This window comes from Delphinapterus leucas, chromosome 1 (genome assembly GCF_059928025.1).
Source record: "Delphinapterus leucas isolate spDelLeu-1000000601 "Yukka" chromosome 1, BTC_Dleu_Yukka2, whole genome shotgun sequence".
Classification (NCBI taxonomy): Eukaryota; Metazoa; Chordata; class Mammalia; order Artiodactyla; family Monodontidae; genus Delphinapterus; species Delphinapterus leucas.
In genome coordinates, this window is record NC_143129.1 from 9602270 (window position 1) to 9620982 (window position 18713).

Sequence of the window (18713 nt, forward strand, 5' to 3'; positions counted from 1 at the left end):
ATTGTTTTTCAAACTATTTCCCAGTTAGGTTGTTACAGAGTATTGAGCAGAATTCCCTTGTTGGTTATCTATTTTAAATAAGCTTTATCAAAACATTTTCTAGTTCTCATAAAGCAAGGGCTAGAAGGGCTGATTTGACTGAGATACAGATCGGGCTACCAGCTCAAAGAAGATTTATTTTCCAGGGAGCATTTAGGGACTTATTTCCTCTGAGACTTTAGATTATAAGTTATTGGGGTCAGAACTGTTTAAGTCTAAGAATTTTAAATCTTCATTAAGATTTTTTTTATAGTTTTTGAAGAAAGTTTTTATCAAGAGAATATATAAACAAAGCAAAGAATTTCCATATTCCATTTATTATGAACCCATAGCCGTATGTCTTTGGTGATCTTTACATTTTCTTTAATGATGGTATGATTTTTAAAGGATTAAATACCACTTTTATTTCTAAATTAATGAATTAGTATTACTTTTTGAGTCAGTGATCTGTTAAGACTTACTATTGAAGTAGACTATTTTGATAATTGAAATATGACTATTTTACTGAAACTGGAATGGAATATTTACTTAGCTCTCTGTAATAGGCCCAGTGATGAAGAGCTACACACAATGGAAAAAAAATGTAAAATCTTGTTTAATACTACAAAAAATATATACTTTCCATTGGTAAAACTTATTTATTTGGGAGGTTATTTGCATCTGTATAATTTATACACATTCATGTGTATAAATGCTTCATTTATTAAAAATGCAGATTCTCATGAAAAAAATTCACCAATGTTTTAAATGCCTATTCAGTAGTAAAATCACTTCACCGAGACCCTGTAAAATGTATGACACATTGCATTATCTGTACTATATATTGCACTGCAAGGATAATAGCTATTTTGTTAAAGTGGAATTACTAAACATGCACCCCAGTGAAAGTGAAAGTTAATCACATGTTTATTTTTGCACATGTCTGATGGAAAAAAAAAAATCCAAAAACCTCCAGTTATGACTTCTGGGGCATTTTTTTCATTAGCTGTTTCAAAGTAATCCCCATCTCTTATCTTAAAATTTGGTAGGTACAGTGTGAAATTAATTTTAGGTGAAGTAAGAAAACCAGGGAGAGAGGGCCTAGAACCGGATGTTTCCCTCCAATACAACAATGTCCAACCGAGAAGCCCCCGAAAGGGCCATGCTGAGTATATTTAGATTCCTGCAGTCCTTCCTCCGAGTTCGTCTCTGAATTCCCCTCACTGACCCCTCCCCTTCCTGTCCAATGGCGGGAAGGCCTCCCCAGGCTGCAGGCTCAGTGCCGCATGAGCAGCTAGCTCTGCTCTCTGCCTCGGTTTGTGGCAGACCACAGAGACCCCCCGCCACAAATTTGCTTCCTTCCAGTTAATAACACTTGCATTAAAACGTCCCCAGAGACTACCATGTGTCAGGCGCTTGAAATACAAGAGACAAGCTCACTGGGGCATGAGCTCTGTCAAGGTGAGCCCTGATGAAAGCAACACACAGGGGTGAAAGGACACCATGGAGGGGGTGGCCGGACATCATCCATGGGGGAGGAGAGTTCCTGAAGCTGGAGAGAATAGCACAACTTTTGTTCTTCGAGATGGGTGACTTGGATGAGAAAACATGGTAATGAAGTTGAGGATTATCTATTTCACCATCAAGTCAATATTTTAGTTGAGGTTGATATAAATTTATACAGGCAGACCTCTGAGATATTGTGGCTTCAGTTCCAAACCACTGCCATAAAGCAAATATGCCAATAAAGGGAGTCACATGCATGTTTTTGGTTTCCCAGTGCATATAAAATTTGTTTACACTATACTGTAGTCTATTAAGGGTGCAACAGCGTTATGTCTGAAAACATGTACATTTCTTAATTTAAAAATACGTTATTGATAAAAAATGCTATCATCCGACAACCCAGTGTTGCCACAAACTTTCCATTTTTAAGCAATGTGGTACTTGCAAAGTGTAATAAAGCAAAGCACAATAAAACAAAGTACATCTGTACATAAGAAAAGTAAAAGATGACTGACAGCATTTAAAACACTTAGTGACCACTCCAATGTTCTCGCTACTGCAATTTTCTACAGAAAAGGTACATAAATAGATTCAGACACAGTTCTTCATTTCGAAGAGTTAGGTTTCCTGAAAGAGACACTTGTATAAAAGTTATGATGGGATATGACACATAAAAACTGTGCAGTGAGAGTAAGATGAGGGGGTGATAAACTCTAGTTGAAGTAATAAGAAGATACTTACAGATTTAGTGATATTTAGGATGTGTCTTAAGGGCATAGAAGTTCACCAATCAGTGAAAAGAACTTATTAGGTCACCAAGAAAGGACAAAAGTCTAGAGTTGGGCAAAGGAAACATAGATAAAAACAGACGATATTAGGAATAGGACAAAATGGTAATTAATATGCTCAGAGAACTTTTCCCATCATAAAGTATCAACATGAGGTGATTAAAAATGAAGATCCTGAGAATAAATTAATTAATTAAATTCTTGTTAATAAAATGATATTTTAGAGGGAATAATCAATGTAAGATAGAAAATGAAGACTCTCAGAGAAGAGACCAAAAAGACAATGAGATTTAAAAAAAAAAAAAAAAAAGATAAGGGCTAAGGGCAGTTTCTTTTGTTAAATGAACAACAGATCTGCTTCTTTCAGATAATTAAGAAAAAAACCCAGAGTTAGATTACACCAAATGAGGAAAACAAAACTACTGATTTTAAACATTAGCTATTAGGTGTTAGAAAATTATTCTGAATTCTTCAATTCAGCAGGGCTCTGGATTGCTCACCTACGAAAGAACAACGCAGTGAAAACTGCATGAACTATTTTTTTTTGAACTTTTTATTTAAAAAACAATCTTAGTAATACAAAGATTGCAAAATAGTAGAATCCCCGTGTAACTTTCACTCACTTTCCCCTAATGTTAACGTCTTACATAGTATAATATAGTAAATTGATTGTAACCAGGAAACTAACACTGATATAAAACTGTTAACTTGGGCTTCCCTGGTGGCGCAGTGGTTGAGAGTCCGCCTGCCGATACAGAGAACACGGGCTCGTGCCCCGGTCCGGGAAGATCCCACATGCCGCGGAGCGGCTGGGTCCGTGAGCCATGGCCGCTGAGCCTGCGCATCCGGAGCCTGTGCTCCGCAACGGGAGAGGCCACAACAGTGAGAGGCCCGTGTACCGCAAAAACAAACAAACAAAAAAGAACTGTTAATTAATCTAAAAAAAAAAAAAGACAATGAGATTTTTTTTAATAGCAAAGTAAATAAAAGAAAATTAGAGAATTTGTAAATTCAACACAAAAAGAAGGTAATTGTCACCCCTGCCTTCCCCCCCGCCCTCCACAAACAAAGAAGAGTAAGATGAGGGAGGATGGGGAAGAGAGAGACAGAGAGAAACTGAGAATTAAAGAGAGAATGAAAAGGAGGAAGGGAGGAAATCAACAAAGACATAATTTAGGGAAATGTCCTCAGAGAGAAAACTATTAGTTTCCATATGAATGGGCCTCTCAAGTGACTAAAACAGTGACATTAAAAAGCAAACAAACAAAATAAAACCTGCCCACATCATGGCACCTTATTGTGAATAATAGATCCTAAACTATCTCAGGAAGGAAAACAGGAAACCTCTGAAACCAGGTTATCAGGAACCAAGTGGCATCAGACTTCTCAGAAGCAACAGCCAATGCTGGGAAACAAAAGGGCGATGTCTTTAAAAATCTGAAGGAATCTAATGGATGTAGAAGTTCGAATGAGCATCCCTAAAAGAAACCAAATATATGGAAGAGAAATTCAAAGACACAGTAAATGAAAAACATCATGAAAAAGTAAAATCTAAATATAAAAGTTGAAAGTGCAGAGAGCCCAGAAATAAACCCACACATATATGGTCAATTAATACATGACAAAGGAACCAAGAATATGCAATAGGGAAAGAACCGTCCCTTCAATAAATGGTGTTGGGAGAACCAGACAGCCACATGCAAAAGAGTGAAACTGCTGTTGTATGCCATACACAAAAATTAACTCAAAATGGATTAGAGACTTGAACAAAAGACCCGAAACTGTAAAACTCCAACAGAAAACTACAGGGGTAAGTTTCTTGATGTCTGATCTGTCTTAGCGATAATTTTTTTTTTTAATTTGACGCAAAGGCAACAAAAGCAAAAATAAACAAGTGAGACTGCACCAAACTAAAAGCTTCTGCACAGCAAAGGAAACCATCAACAAAATGAAAAGGCAACCTACTGAAAAAGGGAAAATATTTGCAAATCGTATATATGATAAGATGGTAATATCCAAAATATATAAAAAACTCATGCAACTCAATAGCAAAATATCAGTCAGACTGAAGAATGGGCAGAGAACCTGAATAAACATTTTCCAAAGACATACAGATGGCCGACAGGTACATGAAGAGATGCTCAACATCACTAACCATCAGGGAAATGCAAATCAAACCCACAATGAGATATGACCTCATACCTATTATAATGGCTATTATCAAAAAAACCCAGAAATACCAACTGTTGGCGAGGATGTGAAGAAAAGGGAACCCTCATGCATTGCTGGTGATAAAGCAAACTGGTGTAGCCACTATGGGAAACAGTATACAGGTTCCTCATAAAATTAAAAATAGAGCTAAAATATGACCTAGCAATTCCACTTCTAGATATTTATACAAAGGAAATGAAAACTAACTCAAAAAGATATATGCACCCCCATGTTTATTGCAGCATTAATTACAACAGCCAAGATATGGAAACAACCTAAGTGTCCTCCAATGGATGAATGGATAAAGAAAATGTGGTATATGGATACAAGGGGATATTATTCAGCCATAAAAAAGGAATTCTGCCACTGTGACAACATGGATTGATCTATAGGATATTACGCTAAGTGAAATAAGACAAATGGAGAAAGATAAATACCATATGATCTCATATGTGGAATCTGAAACAAACAAACAACAACAACACAAAACAAAACCCTAAGTCATAGATACAGAGAACAGATTGGTAGTTTCTAGAGGTGGTTGAGGGTGAGAAGGGTGAAGTGGGTGAAGGGGATCAAAAAGCACAAACTTCCAGCTATAAGGTAAGTAAGTCCTGGGATGTAATGTACAGCATGGAGACTATAGTTAACAATACTATATTGTATTTGAAAGTTGCTTAGAGAGTAGAACTTAAAAGTTCTCATCACAAGAAAAAAGATTATATTGTACACCTGAGACTAGCATATTGCTATATGACACTTATTTCTTAATTAAAAAAAAAAAAGAAAACGGTACACACTGTGTCCCAGGAAGACTTCATACAGAAAGATTAACACCATGATTAGGTGGGATGAGTTTTTGAATTTCAAAGTTCAAGAAAGAATCGTGAAATCATCCAGGAAGAAAATACAATTGGATGCTAAAAAGAAAAAATAGGTTCCGGTTGGCTCCAACATTCCACAGCAACAATCAATGGCAGAATTCAGTGAAGCAGAGTCTATAAAATTATTTGGCATCAAAAATGTGACTCCTAAATTTTCTGCCTCCTGCTTGCTGTCTTTCTAGTATACAGCTAACTTTGGACAGTCTCAAGGATCAGGTCAGAGGGAAACAACATCATAAAGAATATCTGATAAGACCCACTTGACAATGAAATCAAGCCAGTTAAAGATTAATCAAAGTAAGAAATTCAGGAGTAGGAAAGCCTTCAAAAGGACTCTAGACCCTTACTCAATTTAGATGCAGGTCTAATGCAGTTCTTGCAGGCTTGATATTGTGAAATTAGCAATACAAATAGGAAAAACACTGAGAGGTGGAGAGAGACAAAGTTGAAGGAAGTGTGGATATGAGAACTCATTGTTTTGAAAAGCAGGAAGACAAAGAACAGTAAGTGGTGTTAAAACATTTTGAAGGTTTTATGATCCTTCTTTGCCTTAAGTTAACATGAAGTCATTTAAATTAATATATACAGTAAAAAAAAGATAATTTAGGTATAGGTTAAAAATTTTTTCAACTCATTAAAATTCCATTTTTTCAGTAAATTTAACTGGATTAAACATAATCCTTTGTTTAAAAAATAAAAAATCTATATTTTGATTTGTATTTTCAAATCTTTATGTTTTTCTAAATTGTTCTACATTTTTTCTAATGTAAAGAAAATCCTTATTTATTTTGGCCTCCTTCCCTCCTTCCCTCCTTCGCTTTCTCCTTCCCTCTCTTGGTAACTTCTATATATATGGAGAAATGGCTAGCATAATATTCACCAAAAAATAATGTTCACTTTGAAAGTACTTTTAGGGACTTTTAAAAATTTAACTGTTTTTCAACTAGGTAACAGATTCACAGTTTAAAATTCAAACAGTTATGCTAAGACATACAAGATCCTACCCGTGTTACCATTCCCCCACCAGCCCCAACAGGTAAGTACATAATATTCCATTGAAAGGGAGCACCTTAGGTTATTCCAGAAGCCTATAGATGGACACTTGGGTTGCTTCTAATAATTTCCAGTTTCATAGGAAAATGCAATAATTTGTACACGTGACACCTTGTAACTGTATAGCTATTTCTGGAAGGAAATCTGGAGATGTGGGGTTTCTAGGCAGAAATGGAAATGCATCTGTAAATTTGGTAGATGTTGCCACGTTGCCCACAGTAGGGCTGGTGAAATCGTGAGGGTCCTCGGTCCCCAGACCTCCTGTGTATCTCCCATTAAGAACGGTTATGTCAATGTTGTCTTGATGTGCATCTTTCTCATACGAGTGAGACTGTGCATCTCCTGTGTTTAGGCCTTTCGTAGTTCTTGTTCTGTGAACTCTCATTCTCCTTTGACCAATTTTCGACTGGATTTGGGGTGATGTTTATTTTTATTGGTGCTTTTGCTTTTCTGTATTGCTTGCTTTTATATAATAAGAATGTGTCAATTTTATAAAACAAAACTTACTGTAAAAAAGCATAAGACCACAGAGGAAGAGTTTGGCTTGGTAAAGTGTAGAAAAACCCTTTCTGAGATAGGATAGGAGCGGGAGAATGAGTAAGGTAAGGATAGAAATATATTTTTAAATGCATAAGAAGAAATTTAGGTGAGTGGCTTTTATTTTTGTTTCTTTTTTTAGTAAATGAATCAATGGCATTTGATGGAAGTAGCAGCTATGGAGATGTCCAAGTCGGGAAGAGCACCAAGGAGGCTGGTAAAGGAAAATAATCCACTCATCATATTGTGGTCCTGAATCAAGTTTGGAATCACACATATTTAGTGATGCCAATAGGTAAGTTTTTGTTTCTTTTTTTTAAATTGAAGCATAGTTGATTTACAATGTTTTGTTAGTTTCAGGTGCACAACAAAGTGATTCAGTGAGATAGATATATATATATATATATATATATATATATATTCCTTTTCAGATTCTTTTCCATTATAGGTTATTACAAAATATAGAGTATAGTTCCATCTGCTATACAGTAGGTCCTTGTTGGTTATCTATCTGATATATATTAATGTGTATATGTTAATCCCAAACTCCTAATTTATCACCCTTGCCCCTTTCCCCTTTGGTAACCGTGTTTGTTTTCTATGTCTATGGGTCTATTTCTGTTTTGTATGTAAGTTCATTTGTATCAATTTTTAGGTTCCACATTTAAGTGATATATGTATTTGTCTTTCTCTGTCTGGCTTACTTCACTTAGTATGATAATCTCTAGATCCATCCATGTTACTGCAAATTGCATTATTTCACTCTTTTTATGGCTGAGTAATATTCCATTGTATATATGTACCACATCTTCTTTATCCATTCCTATGTCAATGGACATTTAGGTTGTTGCTTCCATGTCTTGGCTATTGTAAATAGTGCTGCAATGAACATTGGGGTGTATGTATCTTTTCGGATTACGGTTTTCTCTGGACATGCCCAGAAGTGAGATTGCAGGATCATATGGTAACTCTATTTTTAACTTTTTAAGAAACATCCATACTGCTCTCCATAGTGGCTGTACCAATTTGCATCACTAATCATTAGAGAAATGCAAATCAGAACTACAATGAGATACCACCTCACACAGGTCAGAATAGCCATGATCACAAAGTCTACAAATAATAAATACTGGAGAGGATGTGGAGAAAAAGGAACCCTCCTATGCTGTGGGTGGTAAGATTTTAAAAATAATATTAGTTCCAAGCAGAGAAGTTACAGGTGTGGAAGTGGGAACAGAGATAGGAGAAATCTGACCAATGCAGACTTAATTGTCGGTAGGGCAGGGGGGCTGGTGACCAAGGTGGTGGCAGGAACTGGGAATGCTCCTGACAAGTATGTGAAGTGAGTGCACAAAAAGGAGAAAAGGATCAAGACAGGAAGGAGGACTAGAGTTCTCCATGGGGTAACTAGAAATTCCAGACCATACCCAGTTATCTTTTCTTTTTGTTTCCTTTTGTAAAAATTCATATCAAAGCATGTCTTTCACTTGTAATAATTTCAGCTGCTACATAAAACACAAATCTCAGATAATATTCCCAGAAAGATATCTTATATGTAAATCTCCACATGTGAATATGTAAATTTAGAATTACTTTAAATAATGAATTGCCTACAAAGTGCATCATCTTGCAATGATAAATAAAATTAATCTCTTCCTTTAACATTGTATAAATGTAGGGTTGATTTTATTTCTCAAATTCACATGTTCTCTGAAAGACTGCAGGACATTGAATTAAAACATACTATAAAATGTGTAGGGAGAAACAGTGAATTTTAGTAATTTGACTAAACTTGTCATTGATTTGACTGATTTTGACTTTTTTTAACTTCCTGCATTTAAATTGTGAATAAATATTTTGCTACCTCTTGCAAGAACAAATAGAGTTTATTTTCCACTGACTCTCATCAAAGAGAAATTTGACTTCCATGATTTAATGCTACTTTAAACAAAGAGAAAACTGCCAAAGCCTGTTTTATTTACAAAAATAACTTGTTTTGTTTAAGAAGTCATTTTATAAAAGTAAAACTGACTGTGAGCTCAGATGAGAAACATTAGACTGTCTGAGGGGAAACCCACATACTTGCACACACACTGAAAAATCCAGACTAAAGTATACTGCATTTATATCACTGACATGTATTTTCTCTCACAATTCACATGACTCTAGCTATTGAAAAAAAGTGCTCCTTGGATGTTGAACTAACTGTGATCCCTTATGGTGTACTTGTGTCCTCCAAGATGGATGCAGAGTTCTTTAGGATTATTAGACATTGCAAGATAGTGTGGGAGAAACGTCAAGATGAAGATTCTAGGTCCTAGGACAAAGATCTGATGGATTATTAAGACTTGTAACCTAATCAGAGTGTGTCCGCTGGAAAAGAATAGTGTAAGGGAGAGAAAAACACATGTTTTTAAAAGATGATGTAAAAATAACCATTGCTAAAATGTTCCACAGAGTGTTACCTTAAATAGCTAGCTAACTGTTCTTTGTTATTATCTATGAAGACCCACTGCAATGTATGAGAAACGATGGGAGATTTATCCCCCAAGTCAATTCAAAGTAACTCAAAGCAGATACTAGATGGCCAATGAGCAAGTTTAGCTTTTATTTCTGTTAATTATGATGAAATTATCCAAACTTTTAGTTTTAAATTTTCTGCAAATTCTTTGTTTTCCATCCCCGTCTTTAGGTTAAGTTGTCAATGCAATGAAAACAAATAATTATTAAATATAAATGGAAACCCCTTTATAAAGGGATTTACTACATGTCAATTTCTTATAAATGTAATAATTCAATTCTCCCCTTTGTATTCTATAACATAACATATGACAAAAGTCATGCAATGTAATTCATGAGGGATAATTTAGTCTGAACTAAGGAAAAATCTCAATTATGGATTACCAGGAAAAATTCTCAGTGTGCAGTTATCTAACATCTTGAGGAAACCCCTTCATCGAGCCTGTGTTAACCAATGGTGGACAAGTTCTGTGGGTAACTCAATTCCATCCCATCTTTCATCCCAAATATTGACAACTTTCATCCCCACCTCACAGAGTGTCCATGGTAAGATTGCACAATGCATAAAAATTCAAGAGCATATTTTTATTCTTTGACAGGTCATCAGCCTCTACTGGTGGGATTTGCCTGTTATACCTAAGAGTTACCATTGAGTCCAACAAGTTCTCCTTTCCTGGAAAATTAAACATAATATCCCAGAGGTCCCACTTTTACTAAGGTAAAAATGTGCATATGAGTCAAGAAAGCCCTGCTTTTTCTAGAGAGAAATGCCTGTGTTCTTTTACATAGATAGTCCACTTCCAGGTCCCTGGCATCCTAAGTTTGGGGACAGCTACATCAGAAGAACTGAGCTCCCTTGGACTCACTCACTAGAGAGAGAGAAGGAGTCATACGCTCCATAAATGTGGTTTGCATTTTATGGTGCCCTGTTAACGTGTTTCAAAATCTGATAGATGGGTGCTCTGACAAACATACTGAAACGTGATCTAAACAGTAAGAACATGTTCTGATTACCAAACTGAGAGACAATGGAACAATGACATTTGTGATTTATTGTTGGGTTTTATTTCCTGACACTCACTTTGGTGATGAGGTGATCTTCGTTTATATGCACTATGGGAAAAATCCTTCCCCAAGGATGTTTAAGAGTGTGTTTATTTTTGTAAAATAACTTCAATGTTGTGAGTTCAGCTAAGCTTACTACATCATACAGCGTTGTTGAGAGCCTATATTACACGTGGTTTTGTTTTTGTTTTTAATCACGGGATAAAGAAAAGACAGAAAATAAGTTTAGACTATTTTTTCCACTAATTTTTCAAAACACATGAACAAAGTTGATACTCAGGAAGGCAGAAGAGCAGAAGGTTATAAACACAGCCTATGGTGCCAGGAAGAGCTGGTGCAAATCCTGAGTCTGTCGCTTACCAGATGTGTTGGAAGATGCCAGGCACCAAACTTTTCCAAGACTCACTTCCTCATCTATAAAATAGAGATATAAGAGTACAAAATTTGTCTTGAGAAACAAATGCAGATAAAATAAATAAAATGCCTGGCATGAATTATGCCTCAATAGATGTTAGTTATTATAGTAATAGTATTTTTATTTATTAAGAAATGATACAGGGACTTCCCTGGTGGCTCAAGTGGTTAAGAATCTGCTGACACGGGTTTGAGCCCCGGTCCAGGAAGATCCCACATGCCGCGGAGCAACTAAGCCCGTGCGCCACAACTACTGAGCCTGCGCTCTAGAGCCCGCAAGCCACAACTCCCGAAGCCCACATGCCTAGAGCCCGTGCGCTACAACAAAAGAAGCCACCGCAGTGAGAAGCCCGTGCACTGCAACAAAGAGTAGCCCCCGCTCGCCGCAACTAGAGAAAGCCACCGCACAACAACGAAGACCCAAGGCAGCCAAACATAAATAAATAAATAAATTCATTAAAGAAAAAAAAAGAAAAGAAAGAAATGATACAGGTTGTATACCCTTTGATTGGGTTAGTATTGATCCGAGAAAATGTAAAGAGGTTTACAAAAGAACGATTACAGAAAATGGACCTTTAGCAGAATAAATCTTTTCACCCGAAATAGGAAATGAAAAAATCCCAATTTTGAACTTGTCTCTTTGAAGAAACTTCAGATCCTTCCAACTGTAAAATCTGTATAAGAGGACGAAAGCACAGCCTTTTCTATTCATTTGAACATATATTCTTTTAAGTTGTGCATTTCGAAGGCCTTCATAACAAGAAACATGTTGCAATTAGCCAGGGCAATTACCACTCACTTATTTAAACTTAATATAGTGCTATGAGAACATTTTATAACAAATCTCCAGTGTAAATTAAAAATTAAGATCAGTCCTAGTTAGTTATAAGAACTAATAAACTTCATATTCAGTGTTTTAGCAGGAAAAGAGCAAAAATAGATATGGAAATATCACTGTATAAGTATTAGAGTTCTGAGTAAAAGCTAAAAGCTTACATTTTAAAAGTTATCATTGCAAAGACATTTTGCTAATCACTTCATACAGTTTTACCATTGCAGAGAGATATTAAAATGTATATTTTTTTCTGCAAATATTCATTTGTCATATGTAAAATATTAATGTCTTGGGAGCTGAATTTTGAGAATACTGAGTATTTATATCTTTTACTACCAATAAATTCTGGTACCAGAAATAAAATAAACAAACTCTAAAAGAAACATAACATAGTCTCTTTCTGTCTAATAAATATATAATGGAATCCAAGCCTTATCCCTAAAATGGACCAGCCTTTATTAAGTTGGAACTTTTTGCTTAATTTTTCTGACTAGGTCTTGGCATTGCTAATGGCAGTGCCAAGCTTTATAAATTGAATTTTTTATATAACATGACAGATTCCCTAGGAATGTAAACTGTAGTCATAGACATGGGTCTATAATTCACATATTATTCTATTTTTTAAGATAAAAATCATAGACATATGATTCCACTTTCTAACGCAATGGACTCCAACTTCTGAGTGATACATATTCTCACAGAGTAATGGACCTTCTGACTGGCCTCCAGCACTTCCTTTATTACAACTTCTCACGTACAGAAGAAAAAAATGTTTCTAGCTTGCTCCTGTTAAACTGATAGAAATTACCATTGCTCTATTATCTAAGTATTTATTTTGTGTCTTCTCAAAAGGATAAACTCCAGTGGCAAACAAACATTTAAAACACACAACATCCACATTTGAAGATGTCATTTGCAGCTGAAACCTCTAAATAAAAACTTTACTTGTAGATTATTTAAAATTTAGAACTTTTAAAGGTGGGGAGGGGGATAAATTAGGAGTTTGGGATTAACATATACACACTACTCTATATAAAATAGATAAACAAGGACCTACAGTACAGCACAGGGAACTATACTCAATATCTTGTAATAACCTATAAGGGGAAAGAATCTGAAAAAGATATATAGAGATAGATATATATATACAGATATATTTGCTGTACACACCTGAAACTAACACAACATTGTAGATCCACTATATTTAAATAAATTTTTTTTAAACTTTAGAACTTTTGCTGTTTGCATTTTGAAGCAGTTCACAGAAAAAATAGACATATATGACGCTAGCCTACTGAATTTGAGAACTCTAAATTTTAACTACATTGTCTAGTAAATGGCGACTGATCAAGTTTCCGTTGGAGAAACTGATGCACGTTGTTTGAATGAGTAATGAGAGAAATGAAAGCAAGTTTTCTTTCTTTCTGGAGCTCGTAGCTCATGATTCCTAATCCCCCTGTTTTTCATTAGTAAGTAAAGAGATATAAGTAAACAATGTAAGTTAGAAACTATTGCTTCATTCTAAAATTCACTTCTTTTAATATGTTAATGGCAAGGTACTATATAATAATGTAAAGACTTATTGCTAATTTTGTGTGTAGAAGGATGAACACAAGACGAATGTGAGTTGAATGGGAAACAATTGATGATGTATTGTTGAGATATTTAAACTCAATCAGGAGAGTGAAGATATAGAGAACCAAGCCAGCTTAGAGGCAGTGTGTGACTAATGTAATAAACTGATGCAAATTCAATAAAAGTTTTGTTTATTACCTTTTCTTGAATTTTTTCTAGATCCCAGCAATTATTAGACTATATATCTTTAAAAAATAAAACCTATCGAGTTATTCTACAAATGTTAATTGCATAAGTCTATATTTCAATATCTTCTTACATAATTCATATATGAACATGTGAACACTTATGTACAAGAAAAGATAATGATTGAATTTCATTGTTGTTGTTATCAATTCCTGATAAAAGCAGTATAAACATTTGAGAAATTCAAAGTAAATGCACTTCAGTGAAAGGCAAGGACAAATTTTACCATGAAAAATATTCATATGCAATATTATATATCTCATATCAATGTCTTATTCCATAAAAATAGCTATGTTGGGCTTTGTATGTAAATATTTAGAACAACTACATTTGCATGACTCCATTTTTGTCCTAAGGATTGAATGCAAATTGCTTGTTTAAAGATGTTTATTTAAGTTCAACTGTAACAAACATATAATTTGGGGTCAAAAGTATCAAGCAATGAATTTCACATATTATACAGAGAACAATCCATGTTGCAAAATCGTAAACACCATATGAAGATAACAAGATAGGTTTTCCTGAAATTTTAAATTAGATTAAATAAGCTTGAGATATTGTACTAAATGCTAGCATATGGAATATAAGATTTCCAAATGTTAATTTAGTTAACTTTCTTATAGTAACTATACACACCTACTATTTTATGTCTATTTCTAGAAGTAACATAGTAAATTATAAGATATATTTCAGTAGAACAAGGAGGCCATCTTGAGGTCATTCTAGAAATGTACATGTTATTCTTACACAGAGCTCACACACAATTTATGATTTAAAAAAATACAACCTTTGAGCAAAGTTAATATTTTCCGTATAAAATGTTATGTTTCTTAAAAAAAAAAAAAACCAAAAAAGCAAAGTTTCTCAAGAGCATTTAGATTTACTTGAAATCATCCTCTTTCTCTCTCTCTCTTTCTCTGCCTCTTTGCTTCTGTCTGCCTGTCTGCCTCTCACACACACGCACATGCACACACACACACACAGACTACAAAGAAGTTGTTTTCTGCTGAATGATGGATAAAATTTAAAATAAGTATAAGACTGTACAAAATGCTTCAGCTAAACTGTCTTAAATATTTTTCTACAGTTGTAAAATAGAAACTTCCCACAAATATTTGTCCATGCCCTTCATTAATCCATTGTATATCTATTTTGCCTTTCTAGTTCTAGAAAAATAGAAATAACATTTAATGTGAGGTTTTGGGTTGCCCCATGTTTGCCTTTTCCTATGCACTTTGAGTTAAAACTGGACTCGCTGGACCATTGGCAGAATGTCCTGGCCCCTCAGGGCCACTTGTGGGTTTAGAACTTTCATCCTCTTTATTTCCTTCAGGAGTCTTATCCAGGGCACCAGGTGGATTCACACAGTTAGCATCCTGCTTCGCTTTGTCCACTTCATTATCAAATTCAATTTTATCTTCTTGTTGGTTGTTTTTCTTCACCTGCCCATTCTGGGCAGGGCAGATGCTAGCAATGACGTCATACAGGAATTGATATTGCTCCTAATAAAGGGAAGAAGGAAGGAATTACATAAAAGAGGTTTATGTCATTATTTTTACATCAGATGAAAATTAGCAAGACTTAATCATTTACTTGGGGAAGACCTGGGTATCAGAAAACAATTCTCATGTGTTTTCATAAAAAAGAACATTTTAAATGGTTCACCCTCCTTACAGTTCTAAAGGACTGACTGCAGGGCAATCTTCAGAATTTGCCTTGTAGCCACACCAGACTGGTGTTCGGCCCCCTTGCAGGCTGTGTGGGGTGTCTCATTCCTAAGCTTTTGCAAAGGAAGCCATATTTGGTGCCCACCCTCTTGGTTCATGCCTACATATCATTTAGCATCAGATCAGGAGTCACCTGCTTCAGGAAGCCAATCTGATCCCCTTGGGTTAAATTCAGTGCCCTCATTCATATTCTTCTAATAGTTTCTCTGTCATTTCACTTACTACATTGTTTAATAAATGTCTGCCTCTTCCTCACACTAAACAATGAGTCTCTTAATGGCAAAACACGTAGCAGTCACTCAATATATTTTTAACATCAATACATGTAAGCTCAAGGTCATACATAAGTAAAAGCTGCCTATATTTGAGTGAGTAGTTAAGTTTACTTTGTTACTAATTCCCAGACCATCATCTGTGGTCACTACCACTTACAGAGGACACAGCTTAGATTGATTATGGCAATGCTCACTCATTATCCTCTCTGTATCCACACCTCTTTGCAAGGTGACTTTGCAGGCCCTTTGGACAAAGGTTGGGTCTATGACTCCATGCCTTACACCTGAGCTGGCCTTGTGACTTGTTCAGATAATAAAATACAGAGGAAGGCATGTTCCAGTCCCAAGCCTGGGATCCAAGGGGTCTCACTCTGCCCCTAGGAACCCTGCTGCCTTTATGGGAATGTGTCGGGCTAGGCTTCTGGATGAGGAGAGACACGGGATCCACTCATCCCTATTGCCACAGCTAAATGCCAGCCGGCTGGCAGTCAAGGTCCTTTTGGACAAAGTCAAATCGCAGTGGACACATCAGTGGCAGCACACATATCCGTGAGCCTGGTCCAGGCTGGCTCAGCCTAATGTGATCAGCAGAAATCTTCAGCTGATCAAACATATTATTGAATTATAATAAACGTTTTTTTTTTTTCAGTTTCTAAATTTTGGGGTGGTTTGCTACACAGCAACACAAATGGATACAGGATTAAAGGTGGGGGAACTGAGGGAATCCATGAGCTTTTAAAAGCATGTTCTTCAAGAACCACCACCGCAAAGTGTTGGCAAACTCCAATTAGGTCTCTTATTTATACTAATAAAAATTCAATGTGAATTATCATGTAAAATGGAATTTAAAAGAGAAGACTAGAAAAGTAAATAGAAAAGAAGTAATGGAAAGGAGAGGATCAGAAGAGGGGGAGGGGAGGGAAGGGAAGGAGAGAGAAGAAATCGTCAAAATAAAAATGCAAAACATGTTAAAAGCAATGATGACAGGGCTTCCCTGGTGGCGCAGTGGTTGAGAGTCCGCCTGCCGATGCAGGCGACACGGGTTCGCGCCCCGGTCCGGGAAGATCCCACATGCCGCGGAGCGGCTGGGCCCGTGAGCCATGGCCGCTGAGACTGTGCGTCCGGAGCCTGTGCTCCACAACGGGAGAGGCCACAACAGTGAGAGGCCCGCGTACAGCAAAAAAAAAAAAAAAAAAAAAAACAACGATGAGGTATACTTACAAATGTGGGAACCATTCCCGGCCTAGCTTTGCGTAGAGATTTTACTGCTTGAAAAACATCTATCACTTCTTCTGTTTCTGCACTTTCCAAGAGATTTAACAAAGCACAAAATACTCCTGTTTGCTGAGATCCATCTCTAAAAAAGAAAGAAATAGATTTTTAAAAATTCTACATTATATGGAGAAAGTGACATTGGAATAAAAATTGAAAGAGAGAGACAAGAATACATGCTTCCACTTCATGTTTACTGTAATTATTTTATTCCAATATCTTAAGAGCAAAGCTTTTCTGCTAAGTGCATGTTTTATGCAAACTTTTTCAATTTGGGAATATAATAGTCATTTAGTTTAAAAAAATATTTGTTGTAAGCTTTAAAAATATACTTTCTTCTATTAGTACTTTACCAATTATAATGCACTTTAATTTACATCTGAAGTTGTTAAGACAAATATCATAATATCCGCCAGACAGATGAGGATACTGAGATTTAGGGAAGATAAAGTCATGGCTAGAAACTGATGAAACCAGAAATACTGGACCTGGTATTTTGTAAATTACTAAACCACATGCTTTTTCTCCTCTCTTCTGCCTCTCCAGTGCTTTTTACAAATGTTAACACTTCTGCACCAATAGAAAAATGATACCTAGTGAAGTTATTTATTAAAAAGAGGGCAACCAGATTACTTACCAAACTGTGAGAGGTATGTTAGATTATAATAAAAATTCAATTTAAAGAATATGTTAATAGCAGAACTTTATTTCTTGTACATAACAAGGAACATATAGTAGGTATTCAGCCATTCCCTAAGAAACACATACAGTTTTAAAGCCTAAACTTCCCGTCTTATTTTTCTTTCCATATAAGTTTTACCTTTGAACACTCAAATAAATGCCAAAAAGTAATATCTGTCTAAGGTCCTGATTATAGCATATACAATTCTAATAATAATAATGAAGGTTCTCAAAAATTCTAAAAGCCCTTTGCTAGATTTACATTTCTCATTTTACTTTACTATTTTTCATTTCTAATTTACTTTACCATTTTTTATGCAAACATTTTATATCACACACCCTTCTTTCAATATCTCTTATTTAAGGTGGATATCTATCACAGATGAAAGTAAGGGTCTGCATAACAGAAGTTAATCAAATCAAGTATTATTATGGATATTATTAAAATCTTTGCCTTTGGGTCCATTTAGAGAGTCAGGTGATGGGTTTCAAATCGAAGCTGCTAAACATTGAGATTTCAGTTTAATAAATAGCTTAAGATATGTTTATTGGAGGCAAAGCATTCAGTCTTCTGGATTTTACTGACGCCTAATAGCGTGGCTCAATGCACTTAGGCAGAAATAAAATGCAACATCCATCCATCCGTCTGTCCTTGCATCCTTCCATTCATTCAGGACATGTGACATTTCAGGTTCACAGCCTAACAACATTGCACTAAAATATAATTATTTCTACTGTATTTCTATAATAGTTATGCTGTGGGAGCACATGGGAGAGAGTGCCCGACTCCCTAAGAGGCTTCCACTGCAGTCATGCATTTTTATCTGTTAGGAGAAATAGAATTTAACAGAAGGTGCAAACCAAGAGGTCAAGAAGGATGCTGATTTTTAGAGCACATCCCATCAAATCCCACCCACCTGCAGTGAATGAGGAGAGGCACATTCCTGTGAAACTTATTCCCTTCAGTGGAATTCTTCTTGGGAAGTTTCTGTTTGAGATTCTGAATCATTAAGATTAATTCTTTGGGCTCCACGGGCAGCTCTTCCCCATTCCAGTTATTGAATTGGTACTGGAACACAGTTCGTGGATCTTTCCTCTAAAACCAG

General features: G+C 35.7%; 1 protein-coding gene across 5 annotated transcripts in view; it reads right to left on the reverse strand.

The window, feature by feature from the left end:
* Positions 1-14021: 14021 nt before the first annotated feature.
* PTPRC (protein tyrosine phosphatase receptor type C) overlaps positions 14022-18713 on the reverse strand; it is a 121221-nt gene continuing 116529 nt past the window's right edge. For all 5 annotated transcript variants that reach the window (XM_022562004.3, XM_022562001.3, XM_022562002.3 and 2 more), the window contains 3 exons: positions 18525-18703; positions 16876-17011; positions 14022-15154 (listed from right to left, as the gene is read on the reverse strand). In XM_022562004.3, the coding sequence (XP_022417712.3) occupies positions 14879-15154; positions 16876-17011; positions 18525-18703 (591 nt within the window). In that variant the 3' untranslated portion in view covers positions 14022-14878. The remainder of the gene's footprint in view (positions 15155-16875; positions 17012-18524; positions 18704-18713) is intronic.